Here is an 18,650-nt window from a genome sequence, read left to right as displayed (position 1 = left end):
CTTTGTAACTTGTTCAAATAGTACTCGATGTTTTCCCCTGCAAATTAATTAATTTGATGGACACTTTTTGTTTTTGGCTCATTATTCCGAGTTGGATTGACTTAAACGCGTCAAATTTTAACACAACAACCCTTTATATGTCAGCTATTGTTTAAATCTATGTCTATGACGGTTCGAACTTAAATTTTGTCCATTTTCACAAAAAAAAAATATGTTACATATTAACTACTCGTCCAATATGGCTGATACTTTGTCGAGTAAGTGTCAACAGATGCTAGATAGATGTGACTAGCTTTAATTTACGAGTGCTGCCATGTTCACATTGAGGTCGGGAACTTTTCAGACACCCCATTGTAAGTTTATTGTTGTTGAAACTGTGGTTCACTACTATCTTCATATGTATGTATATAATTCCATGTCCAAATATGACCTCAATAGTTATTATCCCAATGTTGTACATATTTGGAATCAAACTCTTCACCTAAGATGTTGACTCTGAAGATGATATCCCTTCCAATAGTGTATTCCCTTAAAATGAAGTATGTAGTAGTTTGGACTCGAATTACAAAATGGTCAAATTTACTATTATTCAAATAACAAGAGATGTGTATAACATACTTTACCAGGTGAGGCGAAAAAATCTTCACACTTTTAATCTAGAACTTTATCAAGATTTATAGGATATGTCAATAAAATAAAAATAACTAATATGTGTCTTGGTTACACTAATTATCTATGTAACCCCTTGGCAGCAATGATGGCTTCCAGGAGGACACGGAAGGGCTTCACATATTGCAGATGTAGTCTTAAGACATAGGAACTACATTGCTGGGTGACGGTGTCCTTGAGATCGTTCATATTTGGATGACGGACGGTGCAGGCCTTGAACTCAACATGCACCCAAAAAGTGAAGTCCAATGGGTTGGTCTTTGGTCAGAAATGTTAGTTTTCATCCAAGCACTTCTGGGCCTTTTTGGACGCGTGTGCTGGCGTACCATCCTGCTGGAACCCGACGTTCATGTCCGGGTATTTGTTCTAGACCTACGGTAACAATTTCTCCTCCGTTGGTTTCTTGCCAGCGTCCAAAAGTGTGCGGACCAAAATTCATTGGTCACGTTCAGGTGGCGTTTTCTCAGCTTCTAAGACACTTAGGAAGATCTAGTTTTTCTTTTAGTGTTTGACCGGAACAATTTTACCGCAGTCACAAAAACCTTTATTTATCTAGCAAAAACGAAGTGTAAAGATTTTTTTGGCCGCACCCACCATGTATATTTATAAATAATACATATAGGTCAATCTCTCTTTCTCTATCCCTCTATCTGTGGGTGTATTGTGTGTCTTCTATTTTATTATTTACTCCCATTAAATGATGGCTTCTAATAATGTACATAAAAGTACATACATAGTGTTCTGTTTATACTCCTAGATAAAGTTTCAAATTATATATTATGTTCTAGTAGTAGGAGCAGTAGTATTGGTGGTAGTCGGTGGAGCTGCTGCTGGGTTAAGCAAGCCAAAGGAAGGAAAAAAGAAAGAAACCTATTAAAGGAGGTTCTCTTATTATAACACATAATAATAAGTCAACAATACATTGTGTATGTTATAGACATAGATGTGTGTCGTCAATTCATGCTCGTTCCTTCCTTCCTTTCTTTTTTGTTTAATGCCATTATAATTAATAACGACTTTTTTTTTAGAAAGATTTGATGAGGAAAAAACAAGTCTTGGAAAGAAGTAAAGGGTTCAGGCTATGTTTTAGTGTTGGGGTTCACTCCTAGAACGGGCTCATCCAAAATTTGCTCTAGATGGGTTCTATAGATCAATTTTTGATGACGATGGTTGTTGTGTTTACAAATGGTGAACATCCGTACATACAATAACGTCATTTGAAGTTAAATGTGTTGTGTAACTCATACTGGATGGTCCATTGAAATGTGAACACTTACTAATTCAATACCTAATGACGGTTGAGTGATCGAAATTAGTTCATATTTTGATATATTAAAGCATATACAATTAGTTTCTAAGCAAAACAAGCCTAAGCTCTCTACCTTACGTACAATTCAAGAATATGACACTTGAACGTAATCGACGAATTTCCATTCGATCACTCCAAGAAGTTGGGCGTCTCGAGGACCACTGTCTACATCGTCAGCAAGTCTGAAACTTTGGAGATGAAGAATGGCTCTGTCAAAAAAGGCCAACTGGACCCGGAGGAGTTTAAAAAACAGCCAAGGCTTCAACGAGGGCCCATGCAATAAATCTTGGAGTTTCACACCAGACTATCCAGAGAGCTATAAAAATGTGGGAGGAGATCTCACAAGACTCTTTGAACTCTTTTTTGACACTTTTGACCCTCTCTCGACTACACCTTTCCTGGGCATTTCCAGGGGAACCCAAATCATCATCCAAACACAGAGTTCTTTAAAGCCATTGTCAGCCAGCAAACATGGCAGATGACTACATTCGCAGTGGGTGCCAGGCCTTCTGCCACCGCCTGGAACCCATCATCCCCGCTACATTAATGATTAAGAGAGCTGAGACACACATTTATTTAAAGTATTATTTTTGTTTAAATTCTACTGTTAATTAATGAGTTATATATTTGTTAAAGTTTGAAATTCAAAGTGTTCAGATTTTAATGGACCATTCGGTATTTGTACAACTCATACATAAGGAATGGGAAGAAAATTAATTTATATATTGAGAGCGAAGTGAACAAAAATTTCGGTCTTGGACCGAGTCTCAACTCTAGTGTTTTTGTAGACCTTATCTACTACAAACAAGAGTCTTACATTTAGACTACTATTTATTAGTTACTTATATGCTTGGGATTATTTCAAGGTATAGTGTGTGTTTGTAGTACAATGTACGACAATCATGATGATGATTAAATTAAGAAGGGCTTTTGGAGCGGAAATCCGGTGTTTGAAAATGTGTGACTATATTTGTATGTATTATGGTTATAATAACTGCACCCTCTGTGTCGTGTATCACTTATTATCATATAAAACATACGTACGATTTTTTGCATGCCCTTTGTGTGTGTCCCTTTAATGGGACGAGAATGATGTTCATCCGTATGAATTAGAGCGTGTAACTCCGAAGCGTGTTTCGTGTAATTTTTTTTATTCACTCTATGTATTCATGATTATGATTATTGTTATGAGTGAGTGATGAATAAATCCTATGCAGGTATATCTATAATGTTACATACATAGAATCATCAATTGAAATGAGACTACAGGTTGCATTTTCTTTCTCTTTTTTTTCTCCTTTCTTTCAAGTTTCCTTTGTTTTGTAGAGGATAAACAGGGCCTCCAGGGTGGGTTTGGGTTTTTTTTGGAAATCAATCCAAAATTTTAATTTCTATCATTAATTTTTGGAACAAAAATCTAAAAATCCTTATCTATTCACAATTTTTGAAAAAAAATATATAACCAAAATCCACAGCTGTTCACAAAAAATTAATTTTTTGAAAAAAATTTCATAAATATAAATTTTTTTGAAAAAATATTTCAAACATTATATTTGTGGAAAAAAATAAATAAAATTATTTTATGAAAAATTATATTAAATACATAATAAATTTTCTAGTAAAGCGTAAAAATTCCTACAGGGGCTACAAGCCCTCCAACCTACCAAGTTGGAGGTCCTTGATAGCTTGTAGCTGTTTTTTAAATCCTTCGGATCACTTCGTAGGACAGTTTGACATTTAAGGTCAAGTAGACACAATTCCCCCTCAATAATAATCGTATATTATTTGAACAAACTATTAAGTTTAGTTCAATAATATCAATATGATATGCCCTTACCGGCATGTTTAGCTTCGCCATCATACCTAATTATTCCCTTTTGTTTTTCTTTTTCTTTCACAATGTATCCGGCAATTTTCCACTGTATATATATGAATTTGACAAGTGACTCATTTTTTCGTTACACTGATTAATTTTTGGCTATAGATTTTTGAAATTTTTCTGCAAATTTTTTTTTTTTTTCAAACATTAAATTATTTTAAATATGGGTGAAAAACAACCGAAAAGGAATCGCATTACGAAAGTTCCAACGGTCGACACTCATACCTCGTTATTTTTATTATATCACGAAACATTTCCTCAAAAAGAAAAAAAAGAAGGTCCTCAATCATCTGGTATTTATTCAAATGAGTCAATCATACCAACTGTTATTTATATCCTAAGTAGTCCCAGACTTATCCCTCTCATATTATTTCTCCACAATTTAAAAAAAAAAAAATGAAATTTATTTATAATTTCATAATATTATAATCCTAAATAGTATTTTATCGATAGTGTATTATATATAATCTTATAAGAAAAGCGTGGCTATACATTTGTATTTGAATATGATAGCCAACATGTTTTCATTGAAATAATAAGATGGTCAATATATATATATATTATTTATGCAACGAGGGATCAACAAGAAATTGCATTTCTGTCCTTTTGAAAATAGTGCATAAGTGTAAAACAGCTTATAATTCGTCTATTTTTTTAAAAGAATTCATTATGAAATAGCCATGATGTATCAAGTGAGATGAGTGAATCGACAGCTGACAACAAAATACATAGGGTATTTTTGTGATTGCGAGGTATCACTGTGTCGTATATAGTGACTTAATTGAAGGAAATTTATAAGATGTATTAGTACTAATATATTTTCTTGAGCTCTTAAGCCTTTCTCTCCCACGATTTTATTTTTCATATCTTGAAAAAAATATATATATGACGTACTGATGCATGTCGGATATTTTTGAAATTTTAAATAATTTAACTCCTATAATTCAGCAGATACAGTATGAGTATGGTCCCGCATTAATCTAAGTACTTAAAGAGTTAATGATCCATATATATATAAGATTTTGATATTAAACATCTCTTTATTTAAAAATATTTCGAGATCCCATACGGGATCACCAGGGGAGAATGAGTTACAGCCATGCTTGTAAGAGTTCCTTTGGCGTTCCCTTCAAACTTTTCTTCTTCCTTCATTGTTCAGTCATTATTTTCGTTCCGCGTTCGAATCATAAGGTAGCATCAGATACACTTTACTACAGCAAATCGCGACTTCCACTTTGACAGTGTCAGGGAGACCGGATTTGAGAACTAGGTTTCCAGATTATTTAAACACAATACTCTGGTCAATCAATATAAGCGTTCAAATGAGCTACAACTGACAAAAATCGGTTTTTCATTGTCAAGATCGAGGCCAAAAGGCAAAGTATAACCGATTTGAATCGCGCCCAGCAAGGCAACAAGACAAGAAAAATTGGACCGTGGATTAGGGATAAAATCCTCCAGGAATGACCATTAACTCGCCTACACGATTGATGAGGTTTCGTGTGTCAACCAGACTAAGTTTCCAACCACTGTGATGATGCTGGGAATAGTGGCATCAGACGGAAAGAGGATGCCCCCATTGGTTCCAGAAAGACGAGAAAATGGGAAGTCAATGAGTACCAGGACGTCGTTTAGGAGGTGATGTTACCCTGGGTAAAGTCCAACTATCCAGATGGAAACTATGTGTTCCATCATCATATACTGCAGCCCTTGCAAAACAAAAGAGCAGAGTGTATTATTTTGAGTGGCCCAATTGCTTACATTCACGGCTAAAAGATGAACCTCGACCCCATAATTATTAATTATGGAACTGGTCAATTTTATTTGCTCGAGTTAAGTTAGAGTTCTTGAAAATTTATTGTTTCATAAGAGCCTTCAAATAGTACCATCTCGGATCCAAAGCCACAAAATAAGTCTCCCAAGCATTTTTCTTTGCTTTCTAAGCCAGTTTTAAGGGCTTATAAGCAATATTGACTTTGAGCAGGAGCTGGATTACAAATTATTATTTTGAAATTATCTGCCTCTTTGGAGAAAGCGCCTCCTATGCCTCTCATTTGAGTTACTTGTTGGCAGGATGGTGATCTTTCTATGAGTCATTTTTGATCCCACGTTACAAGGTCAAGAAAATGAATTCAAAATAATATAAATAAACTAACTAAAGAACCAACGCAATCATGCTCAATTATCTCATAGATGAACGTAAAGCATAATCTGTTCAATTGCCAAGTATGGAAACTACATACATAGTACAACAAAGAGTTCTTTTGTGGTGTATGATTATAATTATTATTAATCGGTTGTCTTTTGATTGATGAAGAAAAATAATAACAAAAAGAGAAGGACAAGATGGAGTGGAGAGTCAATTGAGTCAGCTACTAACAAGAGGTTAATATTAATAATGACTATAGTGATTTATCCATGAAATACATATTCCACTTACAAACAGTAGTAGACAATCTTTTAATGAATATGTTGTACATATATATATATATTTATGTGATAAGTAGTGTATTTATACAACAAAGGAGGAATGTTTACCTTACAAATACATATATACAAACAAATATCGGAAGGAAGAAAGAAAGAAAAGGTCGGCTTCTCATGGTTGAATCCGTACTTACAATTTTTTTTCTTTTTGATAGATACTATTTAATAAAAAAATGAATAAAAATTTCATGATGTGTATTTCAAGTTGCAATTCCTTCGCCTTAAAATGACATATTTGGATTACATTCTAATTACCAAATTAATGCGGGATGAGTATTGTTTACTTGTATTTTTTTGCAACAATAAGTCTCCTGGGTTAAAATAATGAAACTCCCTGAGTGATAATATTAGTGTTCAGTCAGTCTTATTTATTCGGTCCAGTCCAGGTTTAGGACCGGTCCTATCAGTCCTAAGGAGTATCAGCAATGCTACATTTTAAAAAAGAAGAAATAAAGTCTACTTTAGTTACAAGTAGAGAAAATTATATTTGAACGTGATGAACGAATTTCCATTCGCGGACAAGAGATGCAAGAGATCCCTGGGTTTCACACCAGACGGTCCAGAGAGTTATCAAGAAAGTGGGTGGAAATAGCCTAGTGAGAATGGAGAGGCTACTTTTGACACCAGTAATGAAAGAAACCCTTCTTCTCCGTTACAAGACTCTTTTGAGTTCTTTTGGAGACTGTTGATCCCCCTACAGCCTGATGCCACCACCCTAGACTACACTTTTTGGGTACTTGTCGAGGGTAAGGCCTGCAGTGTCTGTCAACTAGCACTGGGACTCCATGACAGAGGACTACATCTGCAGTGGGTGCTAGGCCTTCCGCCACCACCTGGAAGCCATCATTGCCGATGCACTAATGATTAGGAGAGCTCAGCCACAATTCTATTTATAGTATTAATTTTGTTGAAATTCTATTATTAAATAATAAATTATATCTTGTTGAAGTTTGACATTCAAATATTCAGATTTTAACGGACCACTCTGTATATATAACTAGATAAAAGCAGTAATCATCGTTATGATTACTGCTTATGATTGTTTGTCATCCATGCATTGTGAAAAATGAGTTTGTTGAGTTGGGGAAGAAGGAGAGGGGGGAAAAGAAAATCATAATAAATAGTTTTTTGATTGCCATTAGTTAAGTCAATATTAATCTTGCAATTTAATATATATGCATATATATACATGTATATAATGTTCGTCAATGTCTTTATCTTTCTTGGCAGCTCGAATTATTCATGTTGCTGTTTAAACAAAGAACCTAGAGGTTGGAAAGGCTTTATTATTTTTTAGTAATACGACTGATTTAGCTGCTATAAGTAGATCGTTGGCTGTGGCCCTTAGACCGTGGACCGCTTTTTTTCGGTTTCACTTTGTAGAACGGTTTTGATTCGGCCTCAATTTATGGACAGATTTGTTTTCGGTCTCAATTTACGGAAGGATTTTTTTCGGTCTCATTCATGAGACCGAGTTTTTCTTTTGGACCAATTTATACCGAATTTTTATATGAGCCCGGTCCAGACCGAGCTTTTTTGCTAGACCAAACTAATTTGGCCCAACAAAAAATATAACGGTCTCAGACCGGTCTAGGATTTCCAGACCTACAACCAACACTACTGTATACCCTTAATAAAAGTTTTGTCACTGTTTAAAATTAACAATATGAATTGTTGTACACTTTTTCAAAAAATAAATATATTGTTTCAAAAAGATCATATGAAGCCCGTCAACACAAAAGCAAGCTAGAATGATTTCTCTCAAAATGAAGTGTGGAGTACCTACATTTGTATTCTTGGACGAATTATCCTCAATTTATATGGACAAATTATAAAAAACATATGTGGGCTGTCAATACAAAATCAAGTTAAAATGATGATTCTCAAATTGGCGAATTTCTATCAACAAATTAATCATATTGACCCTTTGGTATTCCGGAAATTGCACTTAAATTAGTCAAAATTGATTGTCACAATAATTGAATCAGCAATAAGATGATTATATTTGTAAGGGGCCATATTGAGGCCCTTATTAGTTTCATCAATTAAATAAAATTTATAAACTATAGCTTTAATTCTTGGGTATCTTAACTCATCCCTCTCATTTGAATAATAACCCGATCTATAAAAGCAAAGAATGGAATTAAATCAACTTAACTGCAAATTTCATTTTGGATTATTTTTTGAATATATATTTTATTTGCATTGGATGGCAAATTAAGTCACTTATATCAAATAAAAGTTATTCAGATTATAGTTGAAACTCTAGAGCCATTTAAATCATTCCACAAATTTGATTACAATAACTATAATTCCCTATCAAATATTTGACTATATGATTATATATGTGAAGATGATAAATAAATGTGGATTTTCTCCTTTTTTTTTTTTTTGTCAAGATTGTTTTTATGTCGATAAAAAAATGGAAAAAAAAAGAATCTTAGTAGAGGCTCTAATCATTGATTGAAAAATATTTATTTTCAAAACATCTCGCGAATTTGATGTTGTACATAGTATTTCATGTCATGTGGATAAGTCCATCATCTACATATGTTGACCTCAATTGTATGGAATTTTGTATAGAAAAATAATTTATGCATAAATAATTGGAATGATGCAATCCATTATGGCAATTTTTCATGTATGTGGCTTTAAATGGGTGTAACCCTCTTATTTGATTATTATCAGAAAATGTTGTTGTTTTTTCTTTCCTTCAATTTTTAAATTGAAGTTGATAAGGATTTATAGAGATATGTACAATTATTTGAACACTTGATTTATTTGATTAAATTCACTTGGTTATTTGATGTGTCCGTTAGAGTAAAAGTCATAACGAGTGGTCAATTAAAATTTGAACACTTTTAATTTTAAAATTCAACAAGATATAATTTATTAATTAACTGTAGACTTTCAACACAATTAATACTATAAATAGAAAGGGGGGGAAGGCCTGACACCCGCTGCAGATGTAGTCCTATCTCATGGTGCCCCATTACTGGTTGACAGTGTCTTTGAGGGACTCTGTCTTTGTATAACTGACACTGCAGGTCTTCTTCTCGACATAGATCCAAAAGGTATAGTCGAGGGGATTGGCATCAAGGATGCAGGTGTCAAAAAAGTGTTTAAAAGAGTATTGTAACGGAGGAGAATATTTCTTTCATTGCTCCTGTCAAAAGTGGCCTCTCCATCCTCACAAGGCTCTTTCCACACAATTTTTTTATTGTTCTCTTTATAGTCTTATGTGAAACCCAGATATGTCTTACATGGGACCTCATGGAGTTGAAGGAATTGGCGGGGGATGTTTTCTTTAACTTCTTCTAATCCAGTTTGGCCTTTTTGATAAAGCCCTTCCTCCTCTCCAAAGTTTTGGAGACGCACAACTGCTTGTAGTGCGCGTATAGAAATTCGTCGATTAAGTGTCATTTTCTCGACTTGTACTAAAGGTTGAGGTCTCAAATTTGTTCTTCATTGTAACTAATTGTTTATGCTTTAATATACTCAAATATGAATTAATTTCAATCCTCATTAATGATTGAATTAGTTAGTGCTCAGATTTCCATGAACCACCTTGTATATCAAATTAAATCGTGCTATTATTTTGAAGTACTTTGTACTGTACATATTCTAGGTAAATCAATCCCTAACAACACCTGTTGTGGTAACCCGAGTTCCTATTTTGTACCATGTTTTATTTATTTGCTCTGAAAATGGAGATTTGAAAGAAGTCAAAAAATGGTTGTTTGTTGTAAGTGATTTTACACCTGTTCATATATGTACATTGTGCATACAGCTTTAGAATCCTCATTCTGATGAGTTCTTAATCCCAAATACTACCTTATTTATAATACATATGTACCTATATTTATACCAAAGAGAAATAAATATATTGAGCTGACAATGCATGTGAATGGCTGTTTGATTACCTTTAGTTGTTCACCACTTTTCTCGTATGATATAGGATTTATTCGATATCTTATTTAAACTCGGGGAATGAAAAGAACTCATGGTCTTAGTTTTTAGAGTAATAGAAAATAAATAATTTTGTTGCCATTAGGAAAACAATTATTGATTTAAAGAATGATTTGTTTTAGTGCTCATTGGACCAAAAGTTCATATCAAATTTCAAATATTCATATCAAAAAAATATTTGGAGTGCTTGCAAAATAGTTGCTTATCCATATCAATTGGTACAGTATGGAGTTAACTCACGAATTCATTATTCATCTCCTTATCTTTTCGAAATTAAATTTACCTATTAGTGATGGGACGATTAATCGGAATCAGAGAATTCTGTTTTTTCTGGAGTCGGCATCGGGAAAATATTGTTTAATTTACGATTCTGATTCTTATTTATTACTTGTATCTGACTATTTTTATTACGTTGCTAAGTTATGAAAAAAAAAAAAATACTCTCCACTTCCAACCCAAATTAAGGTATATTTACTTCTTACTATACATAAGTTCAATATTTGGATTTTTTTTTTTCCAAAAAGTTTATATAATTTTTCAAATTACTTTTCTAAAATTTGTATTTCCTCTGAATAACTAAGGTAATTTACGCATCCTCGGACGTTTCAAATTGTCTGACACTTAAAGGTTAAGTCGCAACAATTCTTTAGTACTTCAACCAAGGATATCAAAAGATATTATTATGTAATCATCACACATATTTTAATAAAAATTTCGAATCGATTGATTCTATAGTTTTTGAGGAACAAAAGTTTAAAGTTCGAGGTTCTAATTATTTGTAGTGAAAATTCAACACTTCTATATTTTAATGTGTATGATAATATAAATATATTTCCTCTCCATTTGGTTATATTAGAACAAAATTCCCATGTTGGAGTTCAATTGGAGTTTTGACATTAGTATTTTATTTATTTGCTAGATTTTTGTCAATTTATTTGCAAAATAATCGCTGTCTGATAAGATGAACCATATAATTGACAAATTCATATTATTTGACAGTGTTTTAAATGGAATAAAATAACAAATAGCTAACTAAATAGCCAATTATATAGCTAGATTCCGAAGAGAAAATCATTCAAATAGCTCTTGATCAGAAAGAATAAAAAGAGGAAGAGACGTACGGTACCTTCAACTCCCCACGCCAATTATCAATTATATTAATAATTAAATAAAGGGATCACGTTTATATCCGTGCATTCAACTCCGTCTCGGGAAGGAATATAACGGATACACTTCGGCAAGATAATACCATTTAATTTAGCAATAATCATTAATGAAGCGACAAAATTATAATTTATTAGTTCCTTAATCCTGTAGGAGCTGAGCGCCGTTTTGTAGTTTTAAAAACATTAAGAGTTATCGAGGCGCGGGGTAGTCCATTGACTTCCTTGCTTATTAATAAGTCGAATCAAATCAAACTGGAATCTTCCAAATTAGTGAATGAAGCCTTTCTTGTCAAAGAGGATAACTTGGATTTTGTAGAACGATAATGTAAAGATGTCTAAAGGAAATAGTGGTGTAGAAATTAATAATTAATATTAATAAATGGAGCCAAAGAATGTAATAAGCTATAACATCAACATAAACTATCGGAATATAAATGATAACTCTTGATTATTGAAGTAAATGAAGGATTTAGAGTTAGAGACAAATTAATTCCTGTTCATAATTGATCCAACATATTATCAGGATAATATAAATTATGACATGGAAGAAAATATTGGGAATGAGGATTTAACTTTCTGGGGTTGACGATAGGAGCAAGCAAGAGACGAGAATTATGGCATATCTTTGCAAAGTTGATTACTTCTCGAGGTTCCAGGAGTTGAAGTGAAGCGACTTGGACTCCGAAAGACTCCATAGATACTTGGCTAGAGTTAGAATCCAAGTAGAGATTTAACAGTGAATCGGATATTGGAGGTATCCATGGAATACATATGGTATCATATCGCAGAACTGGCTCAATTATATTCTTTCCCGAGACGGAGTCAGAAACACAGAGATGATCCTTTATAAATTATATTAATACGACAAAAGGAAGAGGCAGGATTCTTCTTTTTCTTTTTATAATTTCTTCTAATTTATGTACCGTGTGTCTGTTTCTCCCTCTATTCCTTCTCATAAATTAATATGAGATCCCTCATCTCAAGGATTGCCAAATAATGAAGGATTTCCCTGCGTACAAGAGTTAGTACGTTGTATTTTGAATTTTATCCACCCAAGTAATAAATATTCAATCAGCATGTGCACGCCTATGTATATTAATCTCCTATATTTTTGCTATTTTATGTTATCTGAAATTAAGAAACATGATTCGAATAACGTCCGAAATAATTTTTTTTGATTTGAAACTTGTACGAATTTATGAATTTTGGGCATTTTTTGATAGTGTTTTTAAATCATTAATAGGCTCTTTATTCGAACTTTTAATGAAAATATTTTGATACAAAACTTCTTACTAACATGTTTATCAATGTGTTTATTTAAAAAAATCTCAAATGTAACGCAAGATGTCTATATAAAGGATATGAACATAAACACCTCTTCGATGTGTCCGACGATGCGTAACTTCTTTCTGAATAATAATGTTAGGATATAATAATATTTCTGAAATTCTTCTCCAAAGCATTTATTATCTGAACTTTTCCTTTCAAAAACTCATATATTAGAAATTTAATATTTTGTAAACAGCTTTTTGAATTTTTTTGTGAATTTTTGAAAAAGTTTCTATAACAAATTGCATATTTGATTTTTTTTTACAAAAAATTTGATATTTAAAGTTTAACTTTTAAATTTTTAGATTTTTTTCCAAAAAAATTCCAAAAACCAGAAAATATATAGATATAAAACCCTGTTGACGCCCTTGATAGTAAAATTTTATTATTTAAAAAATTAAAGAATCGAAATCGACATTGGGAATTTTTACTAGAATTGCATCCGAATTGGCCTCAATTTTTTTTTTTTTTTGAATGGTTCCATCACAATTATCTGTTTCCCATAATTGATATTAAGCAAATACTTTAATTACATCTGAGATCTTTATCTACCCCCCGAGCCAAGTGATCCACTGCATAGCGTTATGTTTCATATGGTTTGTTTTTCTTCGTTCATTTTCATATTAAATTAATAATATAAAAAATAAGAAATATGACGTTTTATAAGTGCTGAACGAATCGCTCTAAATAGCATGAATCTTCCTTTGTTTTAATCAATCACCCCCCCCAATAAAATATAAATACAATCTTGTGGACTCCCCTGAAGATACCTTATAAATTATTAGTTATATACCATCCACACTCATTTTGGCGAAAGATACTCATGGCTTTCTTTGTTATTGAAATGTGTCTCACATTACTCATAATTGAGGATTGATAAACATATATCAATAATCATAAAACGAAGGGAAGAATCAAATTATATATTTGTGTTGACAGTAGCTCACATTTGGGGATAAGAATTGCATATTTACACAAGGGTAGGTAGATTTAATGGTTTTTTATTACTTGTACCCTCCTGTTCTCCTCCATCTCTTATTGACTATTGGCAATCTATAAGGGGACCTGATTTTCTTACTTCTTTTCACGTCGAGCTTTCTGAAATATACGAAGATACAGTGAAGATTCAATTTCATAAGTTGAATCATTGTAGGATTTCTAGAGCGACCGCAGGATTATATTATGGATAATTTCAAAAATCCATAGCTATTCACTATTTTTTGGAAAAAAAATTCAAAAACTAAATTTTTTGGAAAAAAATAATTTATAAATCGAATTTCTAATATTTAAATTTTTTTTGAAATAAATTTCAAAAAAAATTTGTAAAAAAATATTCAAAAATCCACAGCTGTTCTTAAAAAAATTACACCCATAAAATTTAAAAAAAAAAATTTCAAATATTTAATTTTTTGGAGAAAAATTTCCAAAATCCATAGCTATTGACAAAATATTAAATTTTTTGGAAAAAAAATTGAAAAATTAATTTTCTTGGAATTTTTTTGAAAAATTAACTGAAATTTAATATATTAAACTTTCTAGTAAAAAGCTAAAAAATCTTCTTTTTTGTGGGGGGGGGGAGGTTACAGCCCCTAGCGGATGCCCCTGTATTTTCTCTTTTCTTTTTAATTGTATAATATACATATGATAATATCTATAAAATAAATCCGCCCATTATAATAAATAATTGGCAACAAGAAAAATAGAGAAGGCTAGCTACCATATGTTTATTCAAAGGTTTCATTTCCCATTTGAGAGTCGAGGTTGCCAGTGAATAAGAATTTCAATGTATATTTGTTGTTCTTTCCACTACCAGCATATTATACCATTGTTTGGGACTTGGGAGTGACAAAGTCCTACTAAAATATATCCATGTATATTTATAGATTGAAAATTTACTGATTGTGATTGTGGAATGAAATAATACTAGAAAGAAAAACAATTAGACTATTTATTTGTTTATAGTACATACATACATAGTAAGCTATTGATTATTTCTGTTTGTTTATTTGAAAAAAAAAAATGCTCTAAATTAAATGTGAGTCGAGGGATAGCTTGTAGCATTTATTATATTCTAATCATAAATGAATTTCAAGGTGGTTAATTAATTTGTGATTACTTTGACGGATCTTTATTGCAGTCTCTTCTTCCTAGTAAATAAGTGAGGCCTTATCGATTATGGGATCTCCCAGCTGTTCCATAACACTTGGGGTCATCCACATGGGTTCTTATCATCTATTAATTATAATCAGCAGAATAGGGAGTCCCATATACCAACACAGGGTGGAGATTTTTAATCCAGAAGAATTTAAGACCCTGAGTTTGATGTTTAGTTAAGTTTACTAATCAGATTTAGCTCACAAACATGGTAATGAAAAAATAAAAATACTAAAGATGTCCTCTGAATAATAACGCTGTATGCCCATTATTGTGTGCTCTGGGCGCACGCTCAATTAGGTTATTGAGTTTACCAAGCTGCCCAAATCAACTGTTTAGGATGCTGCCAAGGGTGTCGAGGAGTCTTGCAAGGAAGACTCATGATCATTCTGAGTTCAAAAAACGCACTCCAGATTTCCTAAAGGTTTTTTGCAGAAAAGAAATGTGGTTTCCATTCTTTAGACCAGGGGTTACCAACCTTTTTAAAGCTGAGGACTATCAATTCAAAAAAATATGTATAATAAATCAAGAAATCAAAAACATACAACATTTTTAGAACAAGTCTAGCGGCGACCGGGTGAACGCGGACATAGGGCTGGTGACCTCTCCTCTAGGCAGTGTCCAACATGGGTAAGGAGTTCCTCATGAGGGACTGTGCCATGTTCATGGCTAGGTTGGAGACTGTGGTTGAAGCTGGAGGTGTTTGGTTATAGTGATGTACTTCACTATGGACCCGGCACGTCATGTAAGAGCAAAATATTACTCAATTAATTTTGGTAAAATAATCTTAATATACATAATTCTTAAATTTTCCGGGAGACAAAACCCCACACAGTGTATTTGTTATACATATCATTAGTAATCAGTTTGAATAAGTTATAAGCTGTAGTGTATATTATTAACTTCTAGCTCTGAGTAGGGAGTCTTTAATTATTTAGACCACTATCTTATCCAATCTATGTGTATGTATACAAATTTTGTTCCAAAAACTCTGAGGTAAACCTACCTAGGGGTGTTTAAATATGCATAGCTTTTTTCTGTGTACTGGTGTTCCTTTTGTCTTTCACCAAAGAACATGTAATACCTACGACTACTAACTCTATGCACAACTTCTAGAGCTACTACTTCCCCCCCCCCCAAACTCCTTTACCTTTTTCCCATTTCTTTACCTCACGTAAAAGGTGACTTTCTCGCAGACATAGTCAATTTTTATTATTTATGTATAAAAAATATATTCATATATGTATATATTTTGTTATAGTTAAGAGAGTCCTGACTTCTTGGCACATACAAAATATATAGATAGATCCGATGTGATGTGATGATTCTTAATATAAACAAAAGAAAGGGTTTTTGAATAATAATAAAAATATATAATTATAAATAAATTCTAACGCACGACATAGAGGCTATACTTAACGATCATTTATCTTATCCTAATGAACAATAATTAATCAACAAATGATGTAGATGGAAGAAGAAGAGATCATCTGCTCGAATCCAGAGGATGAGCAAGTTCCAGAGATCCTTTCCCCACCATCACCACTTTCATCAGCTATACCTCAAAAAGAGGAACTCTACGTCACGTCATTCTATGTTCCTTCAGGGGCCCAACATATCCACCATCCACCCCTTATTCCTCTTCCTCCACCATCACTTCATGGTGGCCCCTGCGTCCTAGAAGAGGGTGGCGCCCTCTACTACTCACCTCCCAATATTCATCCAGGAGTTTATGTTATTCATCATACAATGACCACTTACCCTCCGACGTCCAACTACTATGAGGGTACACATTTCAGATATCCTCTTGATCACATTCTTAATTATTATTTTAATATGGTTATTAAAATAATTCATGCTAATAGTTTTTTATATTTATCTTTCAGGACCTGCACAGATCCGAATGGTCTCAACTAACTCCGCACCACCACAAGCCATTCCCATGCAACCCCCGCCTGGGCATATAGTACAACAAATTCTGGACCAAAATGGTACTCTTCAGCATGTTATATTGTCACTAGATCCTTCAGTGAATCCTCCTAATCAGCCCTACGTTCCCATTCATCCATATGTAAGTATCATTCCGTCCTTTTATAAGTACGAGTGCGGTCAAAAAGGTTTCTCAGCTCTTTGTGAAAATGACAGCGCTCGTAAATAAAAGCTAGTAACAATATCTATCTAGCATCTGTTGACCGTTATTCACCAATGTTTCGGCCATTTTGGAGGTCCAGTTGTTATATAACAGTCGTTTCTAGTGAATTGTTCTGAGTGTTTTTGAAAAAAACAAAAAAAAACCTTTCTGAATATTTTATTTTATTTTTCTCCTAGCAAGGTTATTTATGGGACGGGTTCCAGAGATGGGAGCATCTCTGGAGAAAGTGTTTTATAGTTAACAATAAATAAAAAATTATATCACAAAAACAGTTACATCTACTCACTCAAAATACTCTTACAATACAATTGCGCGTTCAAAATTGCTTAAATTTTGGTCAGTAACTGTCAACATGTATGCTAGATAGATGTAACTAGCTTTTATTTACAACTGCTGCCATCTTAACGTTGAGGCCGGAAACTTTTCAGACCATCCTTATAACTTAGTTTGTATGATTCTACAATTTTGTAGCTTGAAAAAATCAAAAAATATTTCTCTTACATTGTATTCGTATAAGCAATTTGTATCTATTTTTTTCTTGGCATATCTCTCTATATATCCATCTATAAGAGTATCTAACGATACATCTTAATCGCTGCTGCTCTTCTAATAATAAATATGGCAGGAGAAAGAAAAATGGAAAGAGTATGTAGTTTGAAAATATTAAGAAAGGAGATAAAAGAGAGAGAGAGAGAAAAGGAAAGGGTTGGTTATTGAGGTTCGTCATGCTAGGTTTGATGTATGGTCGTGTGTATTATAGCTATATATTTATACATATATAAGAAAATCCTTTTCACAAAAAAATAATAATATAAAATGTAGGGTAAAAAGCAAGGAGTGGGAACTGTATTGAAAGGGGAAAAAGAAATATTTGCATGCCTCTCTGTCTTTCTTTATATATCCTCCCCTCCTGATACTTTTATCCATAATTATTTTATATTTGTATATTGTGCCCAAGTTGGGAATTTGTACAAGTTGTGAAATGTACTACATACATGCGGATTCTACGTTAGGACGGTTTGAAAATCAATCCATTTCGATTACGGTCAAGGTTAATAAAATACAAGGTTATACCATAACGCATGTACGACGGATGTTTACTTCCACCACGCTTTTTAATATTGATGTCTTGAGTGGTTACGTGTTTTGTCAAAATCTACCTGTCTTGCCCAGCATTCGGTACAGTACATCAAATTAAAAATTATAGCAAGCAAGATTACTTGATGTAACCTTGAAAAACGGCCGCAAGCTGGATATTTACAATATACCACAATGATAGCGAAGAGGTCAACATCACGTTATTATAAGATCAAAAGAAGACAATACTTTTAGGGACTTTTTTTAGGAAATGAAAAATTTGATCTTAGTCTTGACCTCCAAAAATTACTTTTGACCATTGAGACTAAACTTGATAACCTCAGCATTTTATTACAATAGTATCTCCAAGACATTAAGAGCTCCTAGGATAAATATTTGCATTTGAAATAGCTTCCATTCATTTCGAACACTTCACGCCAAAATGGAGTATTTACAATA

The 18,650-nt window shown here is 32.8% G+C and overlaps 1 protein-coding gene and 1 long non-coding RNA gene across 3 annotated transcripts in view; both read left to right on the top strand.

Moving 5' to 3' along the window:
* Nucleotides 1-18,650, top strand: part of LOC121129107 (uncharacterized) — a 229,063-nt gene that overhangs the window by 79,028 nt on the left and 131,385 nt on the right. The gene's annotated exons all lie outside the window — the stretch shown is intronic.
* The window catches only part of mtgo (miles to go), a 93,957-nt gene that overhangs the window by 50,622 nt on the left and 24,685 nt on the right, over nucleotides 1-18,650 (top strand). Inside the window, exons 2-3 of one of the 2 annotated variants that reach the window (XM_071893243.1) lie at nucleotides 16,433-16,748; nucleotides 16,849-17,033. In XM_071893243.1, the coding sequence (XP_071749344.1) occupies nucleotides 16,433-16,748; nucleotides 16,849-17,033 (501 nt within the window). The remainder of the gene's footprint in view (nucleotides 1-16,432; nucleotides 16,749-16,848; nucleotides 17,034-18,650) is intronic. The other variant, XM_040725274.2, reaches the window with a different exon arrangement.

This window comes from Lepeophtheirus salmonis, chromosome 14, assembly GCF_016086655.4.
Source record: "Lepeophtheirus salmonis chromosome 14, UVic_Lsal_1.4, whole genome shotgun sequence".
Taxonomy (NCBI): domain Eukaryota; kingdom Metazoa; phylum Arthropoda; class Copepoda; order Siphonostomatoida; family Caligidae; genus Lepeophtheirus; species Lepeophtheirus salmonis.
Note: the sequence above shows the minus strand (reverse complement) of the source record. Positions and strands in the feature narration are given on the sequence as shown.